The sequence below is a fragment of the Perca flavescens genome, chromosome 8 (genome assembly GCF_004354835.1).
Source record: "Perca flavescens isolate YP-PL-M2 chromosome 8, PFLA_1.0, whole genome shotgun sequence".
Lineage (NCBI taxonomy): Eukaryota > Metazoa > Chordata > Actinopteri > Perciformes > Percidae > Perca > Perca flavescens.
The window spans coordinates 16,243,268-16,265,791 of NC_041338.1; the positions used below are offsets into that span (position 1 = coordinate 16,243,268).

Consider the following 22,524-nt stretch of genomic DNA (forward strand, 5'->3'; position numbering starts at 1 on the left):
TTTATAGTATTCTTTACTGTTTTATACAAACAGGAAATGATGCAATACGTACATCATGCACAGGCAATCAACCTGTGACATTAGAATGATATTGCCAATTACACAAAAAGAGAGAGCACCTTCATTTTCCTGTGAAATGCATTGTCATACATCAACACGCTCAAACATCAAGCACTTGTTAGTATGCATACGGTCTGTTTTTGTATACTTGTCACTTTTCCAGTGTGAACACACTGCATACTCGAAACCTGCTTAGAATAAGTACCGGTACATAGTATGGAATTGGTACTTTAGTTTTAGTAGAAAGTAGTTCCAGTAAATTGCTTCACAGCAATGTCTGTTCATCAAGAGGGACATGGACACTTTGTTTCTGGAAAGGCCAGGTGCTAAAAATGTTTTACTGCTGGAAGCAACAACAAAAAAAATGTAATTCCATTCTGCTTCAATGTATTGGTGTGGTGGAAGAAATCTCAGAGACAGATAGCGCCTAAACGTGCTGAAAAAAAGCCAAATATTCTCAGATTTCAGCTTCTGAAATAACAGTTTTTCTTTTTTTATTTGATGGGTTTAAAATGTTTTTGGAATAGTTTGTTCAAAACAAGTGATTAAATAGACACAAGCTTGGGCAGTTTTCACCATTTTCTGACATTTTTATAGACTTAATGAAAATGATCATTAGTGGCAACTCTAGATAGAGATCTCAAAACCAAAGCTGTGTAGCCAGATACCACTTTTTGTAATTTGGGTGAACTAACCCTTCAATACTGTTCCTATCTTCAGTGGGAAGCTCCCAACAGCATTATGAATGGTCCCTGATAGTGTGCACTGTAACCTCAATACACACACACACACACACACACACACACACACACACACACACACACACACACACACACACACACACACACACACACACACACACACACACACACACACACACACACACACACACACACACACACACACACACACACACACACACACACACACACACACACACACACACACACACACACACACACACACACACACACACACACACACACACACACACACACACACACACACACACACTTCTACTGCATACAGTATGGTACAAAAAACAATGCTCTCAGCAGTGAAGTACAAGCACAGGAATGACAGACAGGGGCTTTGAAATGCAAATCTCATCAGCAAGGAGGAAAAAGTAGTGAAGGAAAGTCTTCCGACTATCTACAAGCAAAACCAGCGAACAGAAGGTAAACAGTCCTCCGAAATGAATAATGATCCCATTGTTGGCATAGTGACCGACATGGGACTCTTGGACTCAGACATACGATAGCTTAAAGAGCGGCAGCTTGGGTCTCCTGGCGAGCGGAGATGAAGAGACCACACATTCTCGTTGCTGCATTTGAGTCTGTCGAATGAATTATAATTTGACTGACAATTACAAAAAAACAAATCGCTATGATGCATCTTCTTCATTGCATACATAAAAAAAAAAATACCCATACACCATACACCAAATAAAGCTTTGTAAATTGCACTCTGATGTGGATATGTCCCAGCCCCCCTCCCCTCCCCTCCCGTCCCGTCATTTGGGATATTTACATTCAGTAGTTCAGTCCAGGATGGAGCAAAGATAGAAAAAAAGACACAAGTTCTTACAAAGCAGAACTTAATGAGATTTCATTTTCGGTTACAGAGACAAACAGACGCGGGGGGTTGGATCTGATGAGCGATTCTGGCAGTCTCTTGTTTTCAAACAGCTGCAAGTTCACCCGGGTTCTGCTGCTCTGGGAGCCGTCCAGAGTAACAGCTATCTCCTGCCCCCTGCTGTGCAGTCGGTCCGGTTACAGTGGCACTTGTCCTATCCGAGCTGTAGTGTTTGTGGTTCTGCTTGACAAAACAGAAGAGTACCAGACCCCACCCCTCCCCCCCTCTGTTGTCAGGTGTGAGCCTGCTTCTTGGTCCAAGGAGTCTGTTCAGTTTTTATTGCGTCTTTTAGTCTGGACGGCTCTTAGCGCAGTTTGAGCTTGAAGGCGGAGATCTCCATGGGATCCAGGCTGATGGAGGAGTCGTTGGCGAGAGGTGCGCTGGAGTGCATCAGAGTCAGGGACATGGGCTGGAGCAGCTGCAGGTCCAGGCTCTTGAACAGTCCTGACACACTCAGCTGCAGACAGACAGACAGACAGACAGACAGACAGACAGACAGACAGACAGACAGACAGACAGACAGACAGACAGACAGACAGACAGACAGAGACACAGGGCGTTAGAAACTAAACAAGCTGGTGCAAGTGGGATAAGGAAACTTCCATAACAAATCCATAAGTGGAATATGTATTCAGATCATTTACATAAGCAAAAGTAGCAATAACACACTTTAAAATACTCCATTACAAGTACAAATCCTGCATTCAAAATTTCACTTAAGTAAAAGTACAGAAGCATTAGCAACAAAATGCCCTCAAGTAATTCAGTAAAAGTACTCCTAATGAAGATTGGCTGCTGGCAGTGTTACACTATTACTAGTGCATTGCCCGTTGAAAACGTGCCTGTTTGGAACGGGCTGATTGCTTGGCCTGTGGTATTGCTGCTTGTAGTGCAAGTGCTGTGTCTGCCTGGTTCAGCTCTGAGATTTTCTCGCATTGCACAGCGCTGTGAAGGAATAATCTCCGAGATTACTTTATATTCTGCCTCTGGTTAGAAGCTCACAGCAACTTAATACTATATAGTGTCTGGCTTTTGTTTGATATTTAGTGTTGGCAAATGGCTTTTTGTTGAGTTTCCTCTTCGTGAAAAAATAGACACAGAAAAGCGTAGCGCCTTTATTTTGCCATCCTTATTCCATACAACAGTCGCGATGTTCCTTTCAGCTATCCGCTCGTGCTCCAGGAAAGTGAAGAAAAGTAAGTTTGGTGTATCCAGCAATCATGTAGCTAAAGTTGGAAGCAGGAAAAGAGCCAAAGGCAGTAACACCCCTCCCCCGCTGTTGTAAAGTGTTCTGCATGTGGCGTGCAGGTTACCTTCCCACCAAACACCCCCTCCCCCCCAAACACGGACAACGATGGGACTCAAAAATAGTGTCTGGTAGCCTGCCTATAAGTGGCATCACGCGCCGTCTGCCGCAAAAAACTCTGTAGCTGGTTGTGCTTTGCACGTGTGGGATTTTGAAACATCCTTTAATTTGGGAATTGTCGTTTGTTTATTCAAAGTCAAAGTCCTAAAAGTAGTGCTACTTTGCACATTTTTGTGGGTCTGAAGTGTATGTCACAATTTAGCTGCCAAAGCTCACTCAGTGTGCAGTGTGAGAGGGGGAGTGGCCGGGAACTAGAGCAGCAAAGGCCAATGTGTGCTTCTTTTACCGATACATATTTACCGATATCTTTTGTATTTTTAATCCAAATGACGTCAAACTTGGCACCGCACTTACTCGTGCCCGTAGCAAGACACCTGTCAAATGTGAAATCCATCGGACTAACGGTTCTAGATATGTGCAGAACACCCACACACCCACAGACAGACGTTCCTGCAATTTATAGATACACATTATTGGATTATTAATATTGGTGCATTTATATTTAAGCCACACTTTAACGTTCAAGGTAGAGCTAACTGCTTTATATACTGTTAGTTTAACTAGGAAAAAGGCATCATATTTTTTAAACTGATCATATATTTTGGATGTAAAATATCACTCTGAAAATGGCTACAGCTGTCAGATAAACGTAGTGGAGTAGAAGTATATCAAGTAGGATAGAACAGTATCCAAGTTAAGTACTTAGTTACCATTTCACAAGCAAACAAAAAGGATTAAAGTGATGATTCGGAGTAATTTCACCCTACGGTCCTTTGCACCATGACCTCGAGCCAAACACCCCCCCAGAAGCTTTTTTCACCTGGGTTGAACTTTTGGAGAGTTAGCGTAGAGTAGCGTTATCAGCTGAATAGCTTAGCGCTGGGGCTAATGGATCCACGTTTGTATCTCGTAAGTTACCCCACTAATAATGCCCAAAATGATACCAAACTTGTACACTAGTACAAATAGGTTATGCATTCATAAAACAATGGATTGGAAAGTTTGTAAGTACACCAGAAGTTTATGTAAATAACACTTGCCTGTTGGCTTCTGCTCTCTGCTGCTGCTGTTGCTACTACTGAGTGCTTAGGGCCGTCTACAAATTACAACACCGAAAAGAGATACAACAAAAATATTTATTAATTTAATGATTAAATAAGGTAATGTCTCCAAACTTACCTCAATTATAACTTGTCTCCTGCTAGTTATACTACAGCACTTACTTAAAAAAAAAAGTTAAATTAATAAATATTTTTGTTGTATCTCTTTTCGGTGTTGTAATTTGTAGACGGCCCTAAGCACTCAGCAGCAGCAGCAACAACAGCAGCAGCAGAGAGCAGAAGCAAACAGGCACGTGTTATTTACATAAACTTCTGGTGTACTTACAAACTTTCCAATCCATCGTTTTATGAATCCATAACCTATTTGTACTAGTGTAGAAGTTTGGTATCATTTCCAGACATGAAAATCACTCACCTTTTGTCAAAATTCGCCATTTTGAAACCAAAATAGGTGACCTACGTGAATCGTGTAGATTCGATGAGAAAATGTTTAAGGTGGCGGTGGTGGTGGGGGGGGGCGGTGTAAATACTCGGGCATGGTGCCCGATTTCTGGTGTATGACTATTTTAGAAAAATAAATAAATTAAAAAGTCCACATGGGATTTGTTTTGATGCGTTGGATTTAACCATACTGTCTATGGATTTAACCAATCATCAAACTTCCACCAACAATGAAATGAGTTCTAGCCAATCAGATGCAAAGTAGGGCGGGTCTTTGCCAAAATGTCAGTGCGGTGCCGGTGTGGTCTCCGTGGTAACGTGGCTAAAAAAAATGGAGGCAAAGTTTATCAAACTTGGAGCATGTAGATACTGTCTATGGTAGACACTAGAGATGGCCCGATACCATTTTTTGCTTCCCGATAACGATTCCGATACCTGAACTTGCGTATCGGCGAGTACCGATCCAATACCAGTGCGTCCTATATTTTATTATTTTTTAACAACTGTATACTACTATCCCTGTATGGATGTGATATTATTTCTATTTTTGTTGTCGGTCTGGCTCAGGTTAAACTCTGTGAAACATGAACAAACACTAACAATGAATGCCGTAGACTCTGTCAAGTCAGTTATAACGGAAAAAGAACATAAATAAACTACTTTAACGTAGATTTTCTTTAGGGCTTTATTACATGGTATCGGATCGTTGCATAATCTCCAGTACTTCCCGATACCAGCGTTTTAGGCAGTATCTCTAGTAGATACAGGCAGCTTTAGTTGAGAAAGTAGTTAAAACAAATGGCGCTGGGCATGATTGGAGGACAAGAAGAAAAGGGTGGAGACGGGAAGCCGTTTAGCACTTGGTGCCTCAAATTGAGGGAGCCGGGTGCTGCTTCTGCAGCGCATGTTTTGGACGGCAGCAGCAGTAAGACAGGGCTGGCTAGTCATTAGATGCTAGTCACAAAGCTTCGGTCCGTGCACTCTGTCATACGAGTACGTTACCGGCAACGACCGCTACCATTAAGACTGCGACTGTTCCTTTACTGACCGACCGTGACACAAACAATACGTGTGTGCACGTTCATAGCGGAACACGATTTGTAAAAGCTATCTGAACCCCAAACAACCTTGACAAAGCTGTTGGTTTGGAATCAGCATGGCAGGTATTTAAACATAACGGCCTTGTCCCAGAGTTTAAACGTCTAGCTATATGAAAAGATAAACAACACGACGTTTTTAATAAATGTAAATAAAGCAGCTAATATCAACATGGACAAAATCTTGAATGTACTAATTTGCTTTTTTGATGATGACCTGGCCAAAGTAGTAAAGTTTAGTTTTCACAATGATTCATTTTAGGATTATGATATTATTGCAATATGTAAAGGACCCTAAGGTGAAATTACTCCGAACCATCACTTTAAGAGCCGAGTGGAAAATACAGCACACTGGTTTCTTCTGGGTTTTTTAGTGTGAGTGTATGTGTGTTTCTACCCTGACCTGTCCTTGAGTGGTGGTGCAGTTGAAGCCCAGGTTCTGAGCCTCCAGGCCACAGTCCAGCGCCAGACGGTGAAGAATCATGGCTGTGTACGAAGACGGAGAGTTGGGGTGCTGCTGCTCACACGGAGGGGGGGAAAAGAGAACACACGTGTCAATTTCAAAGTCAATGCAACAACAAAAATACCCAAATGATTTTGTGGTTGTCATGTCACCTGGCTCTGGATGCTGCGCAGGTTGAGCAGGTGGAAGTCGCAGGGGAGGATGGACTTGAGAGGGGCGAAGGTTTGCAGAGGAGGGATGCCGCGTCTTTTGGGCAGGACGGGCAGCGCCAAGACCTCGTGGTTCAGGAAGGAGTTGGTCATGTGACTGAGTATAGATGGGAAGCTGGTTGTTGCGCTGTCCATCATCTGGAGAAGGGGAGGAGACAGATTTGAGCCACAGGGGTTAAGTGACAGCGTAACAATAACAACATCAATGACTCACCTCTAGAGTCATCGTTTTTTGCCATTACTGCACTATAGGCCTCATCTACTTTGTCAGAGTACGAGGTAGATTTCTAACTCTAGTCCAGCGATCTATAGTAGGTTTGTTACACTGTGGTGTCATTTTAAATTAAGAGCATTACAGCGTTTCAAACGATGAGGTTTAATGTTTCGGGAAAAGCCAGAGCAACTTCGTCCCAAGTACCATCGGGATCAGAATGAGATTTATTGCCAAAGTAACCCGCAATTTCCACCAACTGCGGAACGGCTGCGGATCGGCTCCGCTGCGTGTCGGCTCCGCTGCGTGTCGGCTCCGTGCTCCGCCCTCCTTCGATATCGACCAGGTCCGGATTTGTTGCGGAACGGCTGCGGCCATGACCGACAGTTTGTGTCCATCCAGAGGAGTAGAGGGGAAACAACTCTGTGCTGACCTGCTGATCTCCCCTTTTTTGTGGAGATTATTGTGATTCTACCATGGGTAAGTACAATATTTATAATTATATAATCAACTTATAAAACTCTAAATGTTTATTTTGGGTTACTTTTTGAATGTATTGGGAAAATAGTAGGCTGTGTAAATAAAGCTAGCTATTGTTCTTGTTGGAAACGGAAAAAATATATATATAAAAAAAAAAAAAAGAAATGATGTTTTCAAGGTATAGTGCAGGGAAATATGATCCGCTGTGAGCACTCTGTATTTTATTTTGGGAAATTAACCGGATGTTTTATTTTGTTTCTGTGCTCGACTTCCTGTCCCGCACTATCTGCCCCCCTGCTAAATTGCTGCGGAGCTCTCCGGCGTCCGGCAAAAATAGAAGCTCTGCGTATCTGCTCCGGAGGGCTGCGGATCGCCGGAGCTGGGACGGAGTCGGAACGCAGCCGTTCTGCAGTCGGTGGAAATACACACGTTGACTTTAATGGAAACCTAATGACTCCGCCACCGTTTCGAGGCGGAATTGCGTTTTCACTTGTACGGAATTTGCCTTGGTGCGTTTGGTGCATACAATAAACATATGTAAATTGAATAAGCAATGAACAATAGAGCTAATTACTGCAACAGTTAAGAACATAAATATAGGATAGAAATATTACAATAAAAAAAAATATGTAAAAGACACTTTAACAAATATACACAATTTTAACACAATATAACAATACAACTGTTTGAAGGAAGACGTTTTGCCAGAGGGCTGGATTATAAAACTGCTACCAATGCTTTCCATTCTCTGCCAATGTGCAGTCGTTTACTTGATGAATGAGTTCATTTGTTACTTTCAATGGCGCCGTCGTAAAGATGGACCGGTTTGGCTACGGCTACAAGGTGGACAGGGAAAAGCAAAAAAAAATAAAAAATAGGAACTGGAGCTACAGCAAAGACAATGATGTGGGCTAACAAACATTCTCACTGTTACCAAGGCAACATTACCTCTTGAACTCCATCACTTGAGATTTGGGAGAGGAAAGAATGAAACAAGGACGAGAATTTGGCAAAGAAGCCATCATGCTGAAGGTAATGGAGTGGAAAAAACACAAGGAAAACAAAGTTAGAGAGTGGAGAGGAAAACAAAAAGACAGACGGGGTGGGAATGAGTACTGACAAAAGATATGAACAATAAGGGTTAATGAACTCTCATGTTGCACAGTTTTGCACAGAGCTTATTGAGAGTCCTTCAGCATCAGAGTCATATGTGGTCTGCTGGAATTTCAAGAACGCTCACCCAGCTGCAATAACCCCCTTCGCTGTCATCTTACTGACCTTGTTGCCCATGGATCTCCTCTCCAGCAGCAGTCGGAAGCGGTTGGACGTCTTCTTGTTGTCCTTCAGGCCCTGGCCCAGCCCACGGTTATCATCCTGCATCAGCCGCCGGTCCATGATCACTTCAAGCTGGCCTGAGGGAGGAGGAGCACAGACGGCATCTATTACACACAGCCTGTGTATTGAACCTTCAGCTATCAGTCACGGACTACGTTCACATGCACATAATATTCCAGTTTTTGTCCTTCTTCCGAAAAAGACGATATTTCGACTAAGCTGTTTACATTGCTAATGAAAGTGAATATTCCACTAATATTACCGTTCACATGTAACGTTAGGTTAGCTGTACAAAATATGATTTTTTCAAAGTTTGCCAGCGGTGGCGGACATGTTGGACTGTGCTAACCATAAGCCGTAAACAGGCAAGAGGCCGTAAACTGTGGTAAAAACCCCCGTTTGAGAGGCATATTCCGAATGCGCTGTATTACATGTACAAAGAATGCCTCTAAAACCAGAATAATACCAGAATATCCCACGTCTTAATGGGAAAATGCTATATTCGGATCAAATTATATATTAGTGGAAAATTAGTGTGCATGAAAACATACTCAATGAAGACAAACACTTTGAGCTATTCGTCATTTACAAACATCTCCATTATCTACCTAACGATGATAAAAGGATTAGCTCGTTACATTGTTGTGAGAGAATGCACTGTTTTGCTATGTGAAAACCTCTCGAGGGACAAGAGGGAAAGAGAAGAGCTTCAATGCTATTCCATACAGGGTTAGAGACGGTAAACAAAGACAGAGAAGAATGCACTTCAGAGATAACTTTCATTAGAGATGAAATGTGGAAAAATGACACAACATTACATAAAATGTAATCAAATACAGACCACTCTCCAGGCTGGTGACACCCAGGGACTGAGCAGTGTGTAGCGTGAGGCGGTGATTGCTGTCCTGGATGTACGCCTGGCTGGACATGGGATAAAAGTTGCCCTGCAGGGGAAGCTTTAGGTGGTGGTGGCGAGGCTGTATCTACAAGAAGAGGTCAAACACTGGATGACTCAATATGTCAAACTTACAGCAATAGGGAAGTTTTCAGGCCAGGGATAGCTCTCGAGAGGAAATTTCAAGAAGGTTATCAACTAATACACGCATACATATTGTTATTCTGACAGTGTACAAAGAAATAAAAGTTATTCCTCTCTAATGCCGAGGGTGGGACTGACCTGGAAGCCATTGAGATCTGTGTAGAAGACGTCTCCACTCTGGATGTCAGTGACCAGTCGCATTGCCAGCTCCTTATTGGTCTGGTCTCTGATGTCTACCAGCGTAGTGATGTCTATAGATAACCCATCCACCCCTGAGAATACAAAAACCAAACCAAAGATCAGGCCGCAGAAGGAAGTGAATGGAAAAATGTGATCTAAAAAAAGACAAAGAAAATATGACAAATGCTACTTCCAAATAGTATTTTGCATTTGCCTGCTTAAAGTCAAAAATAGGTACCTTACAGGACAGAAGTACCTAACTGAATTATAAATTGTCAAACGATATATTGTACCATCTGGAGCATTTTAAGTAAGGATAAAAAGCTTTTGCAAAGGCCATTTGAACGGATTCCGTTGTGCAGTTATGTTTCATTTATACCTGGCACATTGTGTATGCGAATGGTCTGCTGAAAATGCTGGTAGTGTGCCACCACCTCCGAGAAGAGAGGCCCCTCCACGACGCGCACAACGGGTGGCTCTTTCTGGTTGTAGGGCTGCAAGCAGGAAGTGAGAGAATGGAATCATGAACAGAATTTGTGCTAAAAACGAGACAGGAAGAACGACGGAGAGAGAAGTTGAAGGAGAAAAAGTGAGTAAATACAGTATGGCGGCTAAGCTCTTACACTCTGTCTTTAAGAAGAAGTCTGCCTGCCTTCCTGCCCCGGGCACCCCAGCATGATACAAAGACACAATACACAAGGGGGACTCTACCAAAGCCTTTTAAGAGGCGAGGGAACATCTGAAAAACAACCACTGAGAGAATACCTTGGCTTTTCCATCAGGCAGGAAGAGGTAAGCTCCACTTTTGTCTTTCGAGGGACGGGTACCGTAGACCACGAACTGCATCTGTACCTTCACTTCCTGAGGATCATCCTTGTGCTTGATACTCTGCAGATGAAAAAGCCATAAATAATCTTTTTTTTTTTTCTTTTTTTTTTATTAAAAGAACTAGAAAAGAGATGAAAGGATGTTTGTGTAGCAACCAAGACATGCTATGTTCACTTTGATCAAACAGCCAGGGATTGTTGAGAAATCAAGCTCATGGTTGTTTTCTGCAAAATGATCAAAGTTCAAAACAGATGAGCAAATCCTTATATAAAAGTCAACTGATGTAAGAGCTGATAAAACTCAAACCTCCAGCAGGCCGGTGGTTCCAGAGAAGCCCAGAGTGAGAGCCTGGCTGCTGATGTAGAAGGTCTGTGGGTCCGACTGCTGAGAGCGGACAGGAAGCGGGTCCGCGGCACGAGCAGCGACGCCCCGATCAGACAGCCGGAGGAGGGTGTCAGAGCGGAGCGTCATGGGCGAGTCAGGAGAGTCGTAAAGATGGAACACAGCCAGGCCCAGTGGCGGCAGACGGACCATGAACGTTGCCTGGATGGAGGGTGGAACAACAGTTAATAAATGAAGCATTCATACACACAAAAAGGTTGTTTTAGAGTGCTGGCTTCATTTCCCTTGTTAATCTGAACGGGGAGTGTTGACCACAAGACATTCATTAAAAGTTAAAAGCATTTCGACATTAGCAACAGTGTGCTGTAATTAAAATGTGATGAGAGGTGGTGTTCATGAGACGGTTTGTATTTCTCTGCTACATTTAAATGCATTGCTTTCTGTGGGTGGAGAGAATTATGTTTGGGTACAATAAATGAATCTATAGAGATGTGTGTGAAGAAAATGGGATGCTTTATTTTACTAATGCAGATTCAATATACAATATGAGCTGATTAAATGGGTGTGAGAACTGAAAGAAGACATCTGTTATAGTGCTAGCATTCAGGTAGATATCAAATGAAAAAGGTAAAAACTACACATTCCTAAGTCTGAGGCTTTTTTTATTCAAAAAAAATCTACTCTGTTTTGAATACTTTGAATTTTATTTCTACATCGTGTTCACATTCATCAAACGCCAGAGTCCAGATACAAGGACACAAATATTAAAAGGTGCCGTAGAATTCATTCACAAAATCATGGACCATGTGTCCAGTGTGGACAATGACGGAGAACTGTGCAGACACTGCTGCTGCGCTCGTGCCGAATGAATTTGTCTTGTGTCTTACCTCAAACACCTCTGCACTCATTTGACTGGCAGAGCCCCACTGAGCACTCAGCTGCACAGGGAGGGTCTGTCCATCCTCAGTGAGCACCCGCACCCTGACGGTGTTGACCAACACAGTCACCACACACAGACGCTCGTGCTCAATGGGGTTAAACAGAACCAGGTACCTGGTAGAGAGAAGGAAAAAGCAATCAGAATCACAGTATGTGCGAGGAGTGGCAGAGGAGATGAAAGACGCCAGGGGATGCAGATTATACCTCGGTCCTGCTGGGTCCAGCTCGATTAGAGTGCGCTGAGGCAGAGAGTCTTGAGTGGCACGCCTGTCATCCTACAAAAGGAAGTATATAACGCAGGAAACACACTGAGAAAACCCCTTTTTTGTACGTTGTGTAAGTATTCAAACAGTTTATAATACAGTGGTGAAAGTGTCCCTCCATGTTTCCTCTTACTGTCTCCAGGAAGGGCTCTGTCTGGTAAAAGCGATAAATATCCTTGTTTTTCATCACCAGGAAATGAGCAGCATTGATGATTACTCTCTTCAGACCGATGAGTGAACGCAGTAATCTAAGGAGGAGGAGGAGGAGGACGAATCAATGGCTGACTGCGGCAGTCACAGCAGATGGGTTGTTATTTTTGCTATAAAAGTATTGAACGGTCTAAGTTTAAAACACCAAGCGGATTACCTTCGAGGAGGCACAGATTTGAAAAGAAAAGAAAGAATTTTAAATCTATGCAATCCATACTGTCAATTCTTTCAAAAACCCTCAGATCCTTACCTGGTGCCATAGTCAACGACAACATTCTCCTTTGCAGTGCCAGTGATGGCATCATGATGTTGGAAGAGGCCAACAGACCGTCTCGCATCGACTAGCAGGGCATAATCGGAGACCGGGTAGCGCCCTTCCATGCCTGCATGCCGAGCATTCGCAACCGCCAGGCTGTAGAGGATCTCTGCCCCCCTGATGGACAAACAGACAAACAGTCAGCAACGAGAAACCTCTAAATTTAAGACTGCTGAGCATTTTTATTTTAAAACTTAAAAGAGTTTACATATAATTTGAACCACTGAAATCTAATTCTGGAATTCATGCAACTTGCATATATAGATACACTTGTTTGTTATACCCAGACGCATTTTAGAATTTTGCTGTTTTTAATCGCTTCATTTTGACACAATAGAGAAAAACAGGAGAGAAGGCCCAATCAATAAATTGTACCATATGGTAAGGTATGTTCACACATCTAACTAAAAGGTTTGACATACACTATAAATGAACAAACTGATATGTTTGAAAAAAACTACAGATATCAAAATCTTACTAGATTTAGGTGTGGTTTAGCATTAGTTCATATCATAAGGCTATGCATTTGGGAGTGATACCAGGTTCGAATCCTGTGTCTGGATTTGGATTACGCCTTTAATTTGTATACAGGACACATGTATGCTCTTTCACCTAGTATGCCACACCTACATTTTGTCTGCAATGCAAAAAAGAAACAAAGTGCCTGTTGTAGAACTCATTTACATAAACATCTACAGTACAGCATCATGAATACACGGCAGGTTGTTGGTGTTAGGTGTGACTAAATCCATCCCACCTGAGATGTGACTCTATCACACGGTCCAGGCTCTTGTAAAAGGGCCGAGAGGTGAAATAGCCAGTCCAGTAGTGGTCTTCCCGGTCTGCATAAGCAAAGAAATCTCCACTAAGCACTGGGTAGTCTGCGGGTCTGGACCCCTGGGCCACGCCGTGTGCTTTGTATACAGCATTGAAGTAGTCTGTGAGAGTCCCAAACTGAGCCTGGAGGAGCAGCCAGAGAGATGACACATTGTTTAATTAAATAAATAAATAAATAAATAAATAAATATATATATATAAAATAAAATATATATAAAAAAATAAAATAAAAAAAACATTTCTCATTAGAATGCTCAATTAGAGTGCCTTTCTTCTTACATGGCATCTTCTGAACCAAACATTGAGTCGTGACAGATTCTTTGTTCTGTCAGCAAGTTAAGATACCACTGCATGATTCATTATCACAAGAATGGTTGTACAGTGAGATACTTGGTACAGCGCACGCTGAGAATCACAAAAACAATGAAAAAGACGCACCCAAAAAAACATTTGGAAACACTGTTTTTGACAGTTGACAAGTCATTTTCTCACTTGTGCGTGCATCTCTGGGTGAGAATTCATGTAGTCAAACAGCTTCTGGTAATTGGTATACTGCTGATCCCACTCCAGCGCCTTGTCGTAGCGGAAGTCATCTCCCAGCGGGACAAGAAGCACCTTGCTGCGGAAGAGTTTGGACTTTTTACGGTACTGATCCAGGAGCAGGTGTGCCCTGATTGAGAAAGAGGGAGAGAGAGAGGGGGTGGAAAAAGGAAAAACTGAGGGGACACATTTCTTGGCATCCAAACTGCCCTGCATCGCATGCGCCAGTTTTGTAGGAATACACTATGACCTTGGAAAGTGGAGGATAAAATTAGCCCTGGGGTATTTTCCATTAGCCACAGAGAACATGTTTGTCTTTTGAGGTCCTCAAAGCTGCAAGACTATCTGCAGTCCATGTCGGTCGTCCCCCCCCGCCCCCCGTTCATTCACCCTCTCTGGCTGTTGTTATTGGCTAAAGTTCCAGTTTAGTGTATTTGTATGGGACTAGCACAGATAATATTGAGAGTTTTTGCAAGTGTGTGTGTGTGGTAAGAAATGTTTAGCATGTAGACATCATAGCCCGACTAATGCTTGACATTAGAGGCTGATAGCTTTTTTATGTTTTACATACACATGTAGCAAACAAACATTTTTGACTAGGCACCCCTAACTTTGGTTATTTAAGACTAGACCAAGATACAGCCTTAGCAGGACCTTTTAAGTTGAAAAATTACTTTGTAAGTGCTCTTTAGTAGACAAACAATGTAATGGAAACCCTGTTTCTAAATTATAAAGATTAAACATGTTTTGCATTTGACTGAATTGATTGATTAGTCTTTAAAATGTCAACCTGACATCTTCAAATGTCATAATATTCCATAAGACAAAGAAAACCAGCAATTTCCTACCTTTAAAAGGACAATTCCGGTGCAAAACGAACCTTGGTGTTATTAACTAATGTGTACCTACTCTGTCGCTCTCTGGGACATGTTTCCATGCTAATCGAATGAGTTTGGAGCTTTGACGAGGCTACCGCGGACCCCTGGTTAGCTTACAATGCTAGTATATGGGGCATAGGGACACTCAAATTAAATCGTTATTTAGTACCACTAAAAAGGCTCGAAATATCACCACACTTTAAAGTTAGCATAATTAGGGTCCCTAAATGTGAACCAAAGCATTGACAACGTTGTAAGTGTACAGATAGTTTATTAAAAAGATAGATTATAAAGACAGTTGCGTTCATGTTTACTTGCGGGAGCCATCTTGGAAACCAGTCATGACTAGTCGAACGCCGTGCAACGTGGAATCTCCATAGACCGTATGGGAATCTCAGACTCATTTGCACGGCGCTTGTTTTTCGACTCGTCATGACTGGTTTCCAAGGCTTGTTTGTATTTCTTTAAACAATCACAACCGTCCTGGGCAGCGCTAAATGCAGCAACGGTGCCCTTGCACAATAGATAGAAAAGTAGGTGCTGTATGTCAGGCTTTATTCCAGCACTGTACATCCATTGAACCTGAATAAGCTCTAATAGGTCTCCTTAAGTTTGTTCTCTGAGACAAACCAGAGATAAACCTACTTAATGTACCCAAAGTGAGAGACTTAACCCCCACATTTCTCACCTCTCTGCTACATTGGCCTCCACCACAACTTTTGGTGGCACTTTCCAGGGACAGTTTATCCGACCACCTGGTAACCTCTTGAAATCGAACTGGCAGCAGATCTTGGGGTCGGGCCCGCATGTGTGAGGCACGTCGTAGCTGTAGAACGGCATCATGTGGCAAAAGATATCTGTGTTCGATCCAGTGTCTGTCAAAGCAGTAAAGTAAAAATCAAAACACCAGCTTGAGAGACATCCATTGTTGACAGCAGCCTCAAAAGACCAGAATGAAATACACTTATAAGGCATGTTCTCCTCTGAGTAAAGGTGGTATTTGTGATTCACAGACACACCAGTGCTCATAAACTTGTTGGCAATTGAAGTTCCCACCACCTACAGCGTTCTCTGGGGACTGTCAAAAGTCATTCTGGATAAAGCAGCAAAAAGTGAATGACATCCCCAAATTGAGAATATCTAAGTGTAATATCAGAGGATCTTTCCATTAGGTACAAACGGACAGTAAATTGTCAGCAGATGTCCAATTCACTGAGAAATAATAGCAAAGACAGCGCTTCTGAGGCTTTTAGGCACTGGTTGTTCTTCCACAAAGTCCTTCAAAAGCCATGACAATTGGCATGACTCATTCTGCAATGAGCTTAGCAAAGATAAGCACATGAATCAGAGGACATCGCTGGCTCTGGTCCACTCACCCCAGGCCTGCCTCCACATAAACTCCAGGCTGCGGGTGGAGGCAAAGTGTTTTTTGATGGAGTAGTGGACCCTCTGGATGAGCATGCTGGTCACGTTGGCCCTCTTCAGTAGATAGGACATGGTAGCACTGTGACCGAAAGGGTCTACCGCCCACCCGCTGCGAGGAGTTATACCTGTGACAGCGAGCAGAAAGAAAGTCGCTCAGGTTTATGCTCTGATAAAGGAAGGAATGCATCTTTTAGAAAAATCTGTCCCCTCAGCAGGGAGCAGTAAGAGTAGCACAAAGTATTTATTTATTTATTATTTTTGGGGGGTATTTCAGCCTTTAATGGAAAGAACAGATAGATATGAAAGGGGAGAGAGAGGGGGATGACATGCAGGAAATCGTCTCAGGTCGGACTTGAACAGCACAAAGTATTTTATCACCCACTGAGTGAGGGGCCACACCTGCTGCATGTGGGATGACAAGCTCAGATTTCACCATCAAACCTTGAGGAGGACTGCTATAATTTAATTGAACCGCTTTTAAAAGTAGTGAAAATAATTGGGGTGTTGACAAAAGGCCTAACATTTCACAGAGAGAAGAAGAGCATCTGAAACTTTTAAGCATAATTTGTCTAAATATAACCAAAAGAGGCAAAGAGTAAGGAATCATTTCTGATGGTGTACCTAGATTTCTCTCCAGCCACTGATGTCCTTCAATGAGCTGGTCTATCATGGCAAAGTAGTGGGCGCTGGCTTCATCCGTCATAACCCAGCCTCCTGTGACAATCTCTAGCTGCCCCCCAAGGATCAGTCTGTTGAACAGAGAGGATTAAGAAAGCAAGGTCACAATAATCTGACCCTTACGAAGGAGTCACATTAACCAGACAACAAGCTATTTTTAGAGCAACCACAATCTGCCAGTGGATACTATCCATTGTGTAAAATACTGTGCTCAGGAAATCTCCACTAATTGTCAATAGTTAGGTGGCTAAATTAACGGAAAAACTGTGCGCTTCTCTAAGCTGTGACTCACTTTCGCATAGCCTCCTGCTTGTGTATGTCTGCGGTCTCCCACCACTTGGAGAAGTATGAAATCTCAGACCAGATGAACTTCCTGCGAGGATCCTCCGCCAGCTTCACCACCATGTTGTTCAAAATATGCTGTGTCTGGTCTGTGAAGTACTTGTCAAAAGTCTTGATCCAACCTAACAAGACAAAGAGATAAATTAGAGCAATTTGCACAACAGTTGGCAAAACAGATGGTTGCTACAAATAGAACTAGCCATCCCTTTATGTGGCTGGCTGATACAAAGGCAAGAAGACAGGGCAGGTAAAGGACTCAAAAATAAAACTCATATTTTATTTAAGTTGAGCTGGTCCCCTTAGAAAGCTATTTAGCAGAGGGGTTTCAAAGAAAGTGACTAAAAAGCACTTTCTATGCGCCTTTAGTGTGTAACAGTGTAGAAATCCACAGTCTCCTGTGAAAAATCCTTTGAAATATTTATCTCAAATGTTGTAGTCGAATATATTTTATACAGATCAAAGTTCCACATTCTGATGCTGCAGTTATGCAGAATCATAAGCAATGCCACAGCAATGGTGATAGTTAAGTGCTCATAGTCACTTGGGAGGGACACGACTATTTACTGCAGTCTTAGTGTTAGGGTTACTTATTGTTTGAGCTACTAACCTGCAGTTGACTAAAGCTCTTAAAAACCCTTCTTTGCATTTAGTGAATTGAGCCTATTACCAGTAAACCTGCTTCCCCCTGCCTTCAGTGTGAGCTGACAACATGCTGGACACTGAATGCTGCATACAAAGACACTAAAGAAAACTGCAGCAGAGCATAATCAAATGCAGCTCCAAATGAGGGCGACTCCCATTGTAGGCTGTCAACATATCAATAACTGTCAAGTTAGCAAGCAGGTGACAGGCTGGTAAACAAGTTTAATGGAAATGTCAGTCTGAAATAAAATCTCTGCCAATCCAAACTATATACAGCTAGAGCTTTCCATTGCCAATATCCTTCTAATTCCATTGTTTGTGACTAAACCGTCAATCATGTCAGCATTATGCTAATAATAATGAGAACGAATGAGTCAAGTTTTGAATGATTTCTGCATCCTTATCATGAGCATCCCACTCACGTAAGGCCTCACAGTAGCTGAGCTTGTCTTTTGCTCTCAACTCACCCGGATCATTGTGGGAGTGGGGGACCACGAACACTTGCAGCGGTTCATTGTCCCACTCATCAGGTTCATAAGTAATGTCAAAGCCCTGTTTCCATACGCCGCCATCAGGGTTGTCAAACTTGAGAATGGAGTACACATCCAGCATCTAAAATGAAATACAAAGTCATTGTTTGCTCACCAGACATACTCCAGAAATAAGTAATGATGCAATAACATCTCAAATATAGCAGCGATAACAACGTTTGGGGCCAATTAGCTGCTTAGCATTTCATCTACAGGGGGGGGGGGGACTAGTAGTATAGCAAGCTCACCTGAACGTCTGCTTGACCATGGCTGCCTAAAGCAGCTTGGCAATCCTGGGGCTTGACAGCAAGGAAAGTGGGACGGCCGTCGAAGGGTAGGACCCAGGAACCATTGGCACTTCTGAATGGCAGGTGGCCGCTGGGAGACACAGCTCCTGTGTCTGTGAGCTCCATCACAGAGTCCTTTATGTGGCTAATGATTTGGTGGTTTTCCTCCAGGAGCTGCTCCAACTGCTCTATCCGGTTTTGCAAAACTGAGATTTGGCTCTACAATACACACAAAAAATCATCGATCACACATCTGTATTACATCATAAAACATCTTTTAACCAAACCCAGATTCTTCTTCCCTGTTACAGTGAACAAACTTCAGTTTTAAGACAAGAAATTAGATGATCTGGAATGAAAAATCTTCTGATTCAAACAAGGTAACAAAAAGCAGAATGAGATTAATCAGCTCTAAAGATATCTACACATCAACATTTGAATATTTTTTCAAAGAATAAATATTAAGCCTCGTCTTACAGGATATGGAAGTGTAGAATAATATATTTATGTTTATTTCTCCTTTTATCTAACTTCTGGTGTATCACAAAATATGATCCAAAAATAAGGGTAACTGAAATAACTGCAGAAAGTGGTTTTCACACATGATATGATGCATCACCATTACAGCAATTATTCTTACCCGTGGAAAATTCCCGCCATTCTGTCGCCTTGCAGGGTCATGTTGGACTCGATCCAACATCAGATACAGTGAGAATACAGCCACACAGAATATGGCCCCTCCACACACTGTCACCTGTTTCCTCAACTTCATCCTCCTCTGGAGCGGTTGTCTTTCCGGGGTTTGAATTAAAAAAAATGACCTTGACTGGGTTTTTTCCAGCACAGAGAAAAAAGTCCTTAAACACTGGAATGGAATCCTTCAGAGTGCAGGAAAAAAAGGAAAATAACCAGCTATACCAGTATTAATAGTTCAGTTCCACTCCTGCGATGCCTCCAGCCTCCACTCACCATACTGAAGACCACAACCAAGGGGGCTACAGCAAGTGGCAGCAGTGGACAAGGGTACTAAATCAGCAATAGCTGGCAAGCAGTCGGTCAGCTTTGGCTAAACCACAGCCACCGGTGGGCTCCTTCAAAGTAGCCCTTGTGCTCAACCATCCAAACCGATGAGACTGCAGGAAAAGAAAAAAACAAATGCTACACAGAAGGGGCTCAAACAGGGATCCTAGTGTTGTGTGTGTGTGTGTGTGTGTGTGTAACTGTGGGCCTGGTTTCCTGGTCCAGTCCCTACTTCCACAGCACAGTATGATCCTCCAGTACAACCAGAGTCCCCTTTTGCTCAGTTGGCCTCAGGTGCCATAACAGTTTGCCCTCTAGGCTGCGGCAGTGCAAAGAAGTAGGCTGAGAAAAAGACCTACTTGGCTTAGAGCAGCAGCTTTTTTTTTTAATTAAGCCTCAACTCTGTCCGAGGCAGCTCCAGGAATTAAAATGAGACAAATGTCATTCTTCTCTCAGTAGCATAGTTACAGCATATCTACTGTGGCAGCATGGGCAGTGTGTCTGTCCTCGATCACAAGTGCCAAGTTGAAATAACATCAAAGGGTCTTCTTCAGCTGTTAGGAAAATTTTAGATTAATGGAGCATGCAAAAAAATATGTATTCATGCCTCCCAGAGAGGAGCTGTCACTGAAAAAAAGCACAAGTGAAAGGAACTGTGTGGGAGAGTGAGAGATACTTTTTTTGATCCGACAAGTAAAGTCAACAGGGGAGGGGGAAATCAAGCTGAGCACAGTGGCCTGCGTTTCCTCACAGCACTAATAGGTGGTCTTGTTTACCTCGGAGTGCAAATCCAACACGATCATAATCCGCTCACTTTTCAGGCTGGGACTATCTACGATTTACCACAGGGAGAGGGGATAATAGCCTGGCATTTACATTTGCTAAATCTGACTGAAAAATAGCCACACTGTCAGAAGGAAGACGAATATTTCTTACATCATATGTGCCGCATATATCTAACAAGAAAGGCTTTGTAAGCTGGGGTGCCTGACGGAAGACTACAGCTCTATATGTATGTGACAAAATGTAAATGAACCAGATCTCAAGCTGCTCAAAGGATGGCATAGTAGCATCATGGGAAATATTTATCAATATTCATATTCCCCTGTGTAAACTACCAAATATCCCTTAACAGTATTCTTTGGGTTATTGACACCTCTGTCAAGGGTTCACTTGGACGACTTTTATTCAGCTATCGATGGGCAGCTAGCCAGCAATATTGCGGTGCATCAAACTTAGGAGCACTAAAATACCTGAATTTGGACATTTTCCTGTGTAAACTCAAGATACACGGCAGCTAGTAATACATGCAGCTTGTTAACCCTTTAGCCACACTAACGTACTCTGCCAAACTTTAATAACCCATTTAACATTAACTAACGTTAGATATCACGAATATGCAGCTAAACAAGCTAGCGCTTTAGCCACTGGATGTTCGTTTATCAAGTTACCACATCAGCTCGACTGGTTTACGAGCTAGCTTTAAGAGTCGGACAACGTCAATATAAGAGCTGTCATTTAAAGATAAATCGATGTGAACAGCAGTCACAGCTGTCCTTTGACATCCGTGAGAAGCGTGTGCTGCACGGCATTTATCGTTAACGTTACAGAGGGCTGCAAGTATTGGCTTGATACTATTAAGACAATACGTGGCTGATATTTCCTGTCTAACCATTGAACGTCCATCTCAACCTCGTCCTCGGCTAACACCCATGTTACGTTACGACCTTGGGACCCTGTCTCTTTGTGAACAAAATACAAAAATCTGACGTTACCCATCAAAGGAGTGTAATCCGGAAGAGCGTAGAGCCCAGCAGTGTGTATGCTTTTAGCTGCAGGCTGACAGATCACCAACTGAACCAGTTAGCCTAGCACCTAGCACCACTGAGCTGCTGCAAAGGCTTCTGGGAAGAGAAGAACAGCACATCAATCGGTGATTGGCCAATAGCTACAGCAGATTGTAAAATAAATGCACCAACCTTTCATTTTTATTTGGAGTATGAGGGTCTGCAATACAACATAGGTTTATAAATTACTGAATTATTATTATATGAATATATTGACAAAGCCAATAGTGATTGTGTGATGTGTTGAAGTGTGTATTAGATGACAGCATAATGACAAAAACACAGTAGCCTAGGCTAAATATAAAAATAGATTAGACCACAGTAGGCTAGATATACCAGGAGTGGACACAACATTTGTAAAGCTCCGTGTTCAACCTATTTACAACACCCAGTTATATAAATAATAGTCATTGCTAATTAATTTATTTTTGTAGTTTAGTAAGTTTAGAACAATCAACCACTCAGCAGTTCAGAGACAGAATAGTGTGATGATATCTATATTAATGTTACTGTAATACAAGGGCTATGAATCTACAAAAGAACTGTTTACAGTGAGCTCTCAACCTGAATAACAGACAAGTTGTGTCTGGAAAGACATGCTAAAAACAAAAACAAAATTTGTATGTGGGTGGTTGTTTCCAGAACAGAATTATAAGTCTATCGGCGTGAAGAATCACATAGCCTATTACTGTGTGGGCTGTAGCCTACCTGTGAAAATAGGCCACAACTGCATTTGGTTGTATCACTGCTCTGACACACGAGACAGAGTCCAAAATACAGAAGTGCAAAAATAAGATAATTTGAGATATGACAAAATGTGTCCTATAAACACTACTCTTCTTTTTCTTGTTACTAGGCTAAAAGCAAAAACGTGTGTGTGTGTGTGTGTGTGTGTGTCATAAATACAATCTGCTTACTACTCTTATTCTAAATTTTGAAATAAAGAAGTTTCGTATTGATGTTTTCATGTTTGGAGTGTGTAGGTAACTGAAGAATCCAGAAAATAATAGGATCACACTCAGC

At 42.4% G+C, this 22,524-nt stretch overlaps 1 protein-coding gene across 3 annotated transcripts; it reads right to left on the reverse strand.

Annotated features, from left to right (window-relative positions):
- Positions 1–1,389: 1,389 nt before the first annotated feature.
- man2a2 (mannosidase, alpha, class 2A, member 2) lies at positions 1,390–21,570 on the reverse strand. Of its 3 annotated transcripts, none has more exons than XM_028585305.1 (24): positions 21,430–21,570; positions 19,553–19,767; positions 19,275–19,460; positions 18,596–18,853; positions 18,285–18,429; positions 17,126–17,297; positions 16,777–16,904; positions 16,107–16,280; positions 15,419–15,605; positions 13,805–13,982; positions 13,233–13,435; positions 12,410–12,592; positions 12,083–12,197; positions 11,891–11,961; positions 11,635–11,800; positions 10,712–10,948; positions 10,343–10,465; positions 9,957–10,071; positions 9,536–9,669; positions 9,200–9,341; positions 8,302–8,435; positions 6,276–6,470; positions 6,064–6,177; positions 1,390–2,152 (listed from the first exon to the last, which is right to left on the reverse strand). In XM_028585305.1, the coding sequence occupies exons 2-24, from the start codon at positions 19,604–19,606 to the stop codon at positions 2,000–2,002; spliced, it is 3,567 nt and encodes a 1,188-aa protein (XP_028441106.1). In that variant the 5' UTR covers positions 19,607–19,767; positions 21,430–21,570; the 3' UTR covers positions 1,390–1,999. The 3 variants fall into 3 exon arrangements, with proteins under 3 accessions (XP_028441106.1, XP_028441105.1, XP_028441107.1); XM_028585304.1 differs by having other exon boundaries at positions 19,553–20,208; XM_028585306.1 differs by having other exon boundaries at positions 19,275–20,208.
- Positions 21,571–22,524: the final 954 nt, after the last annotated feature.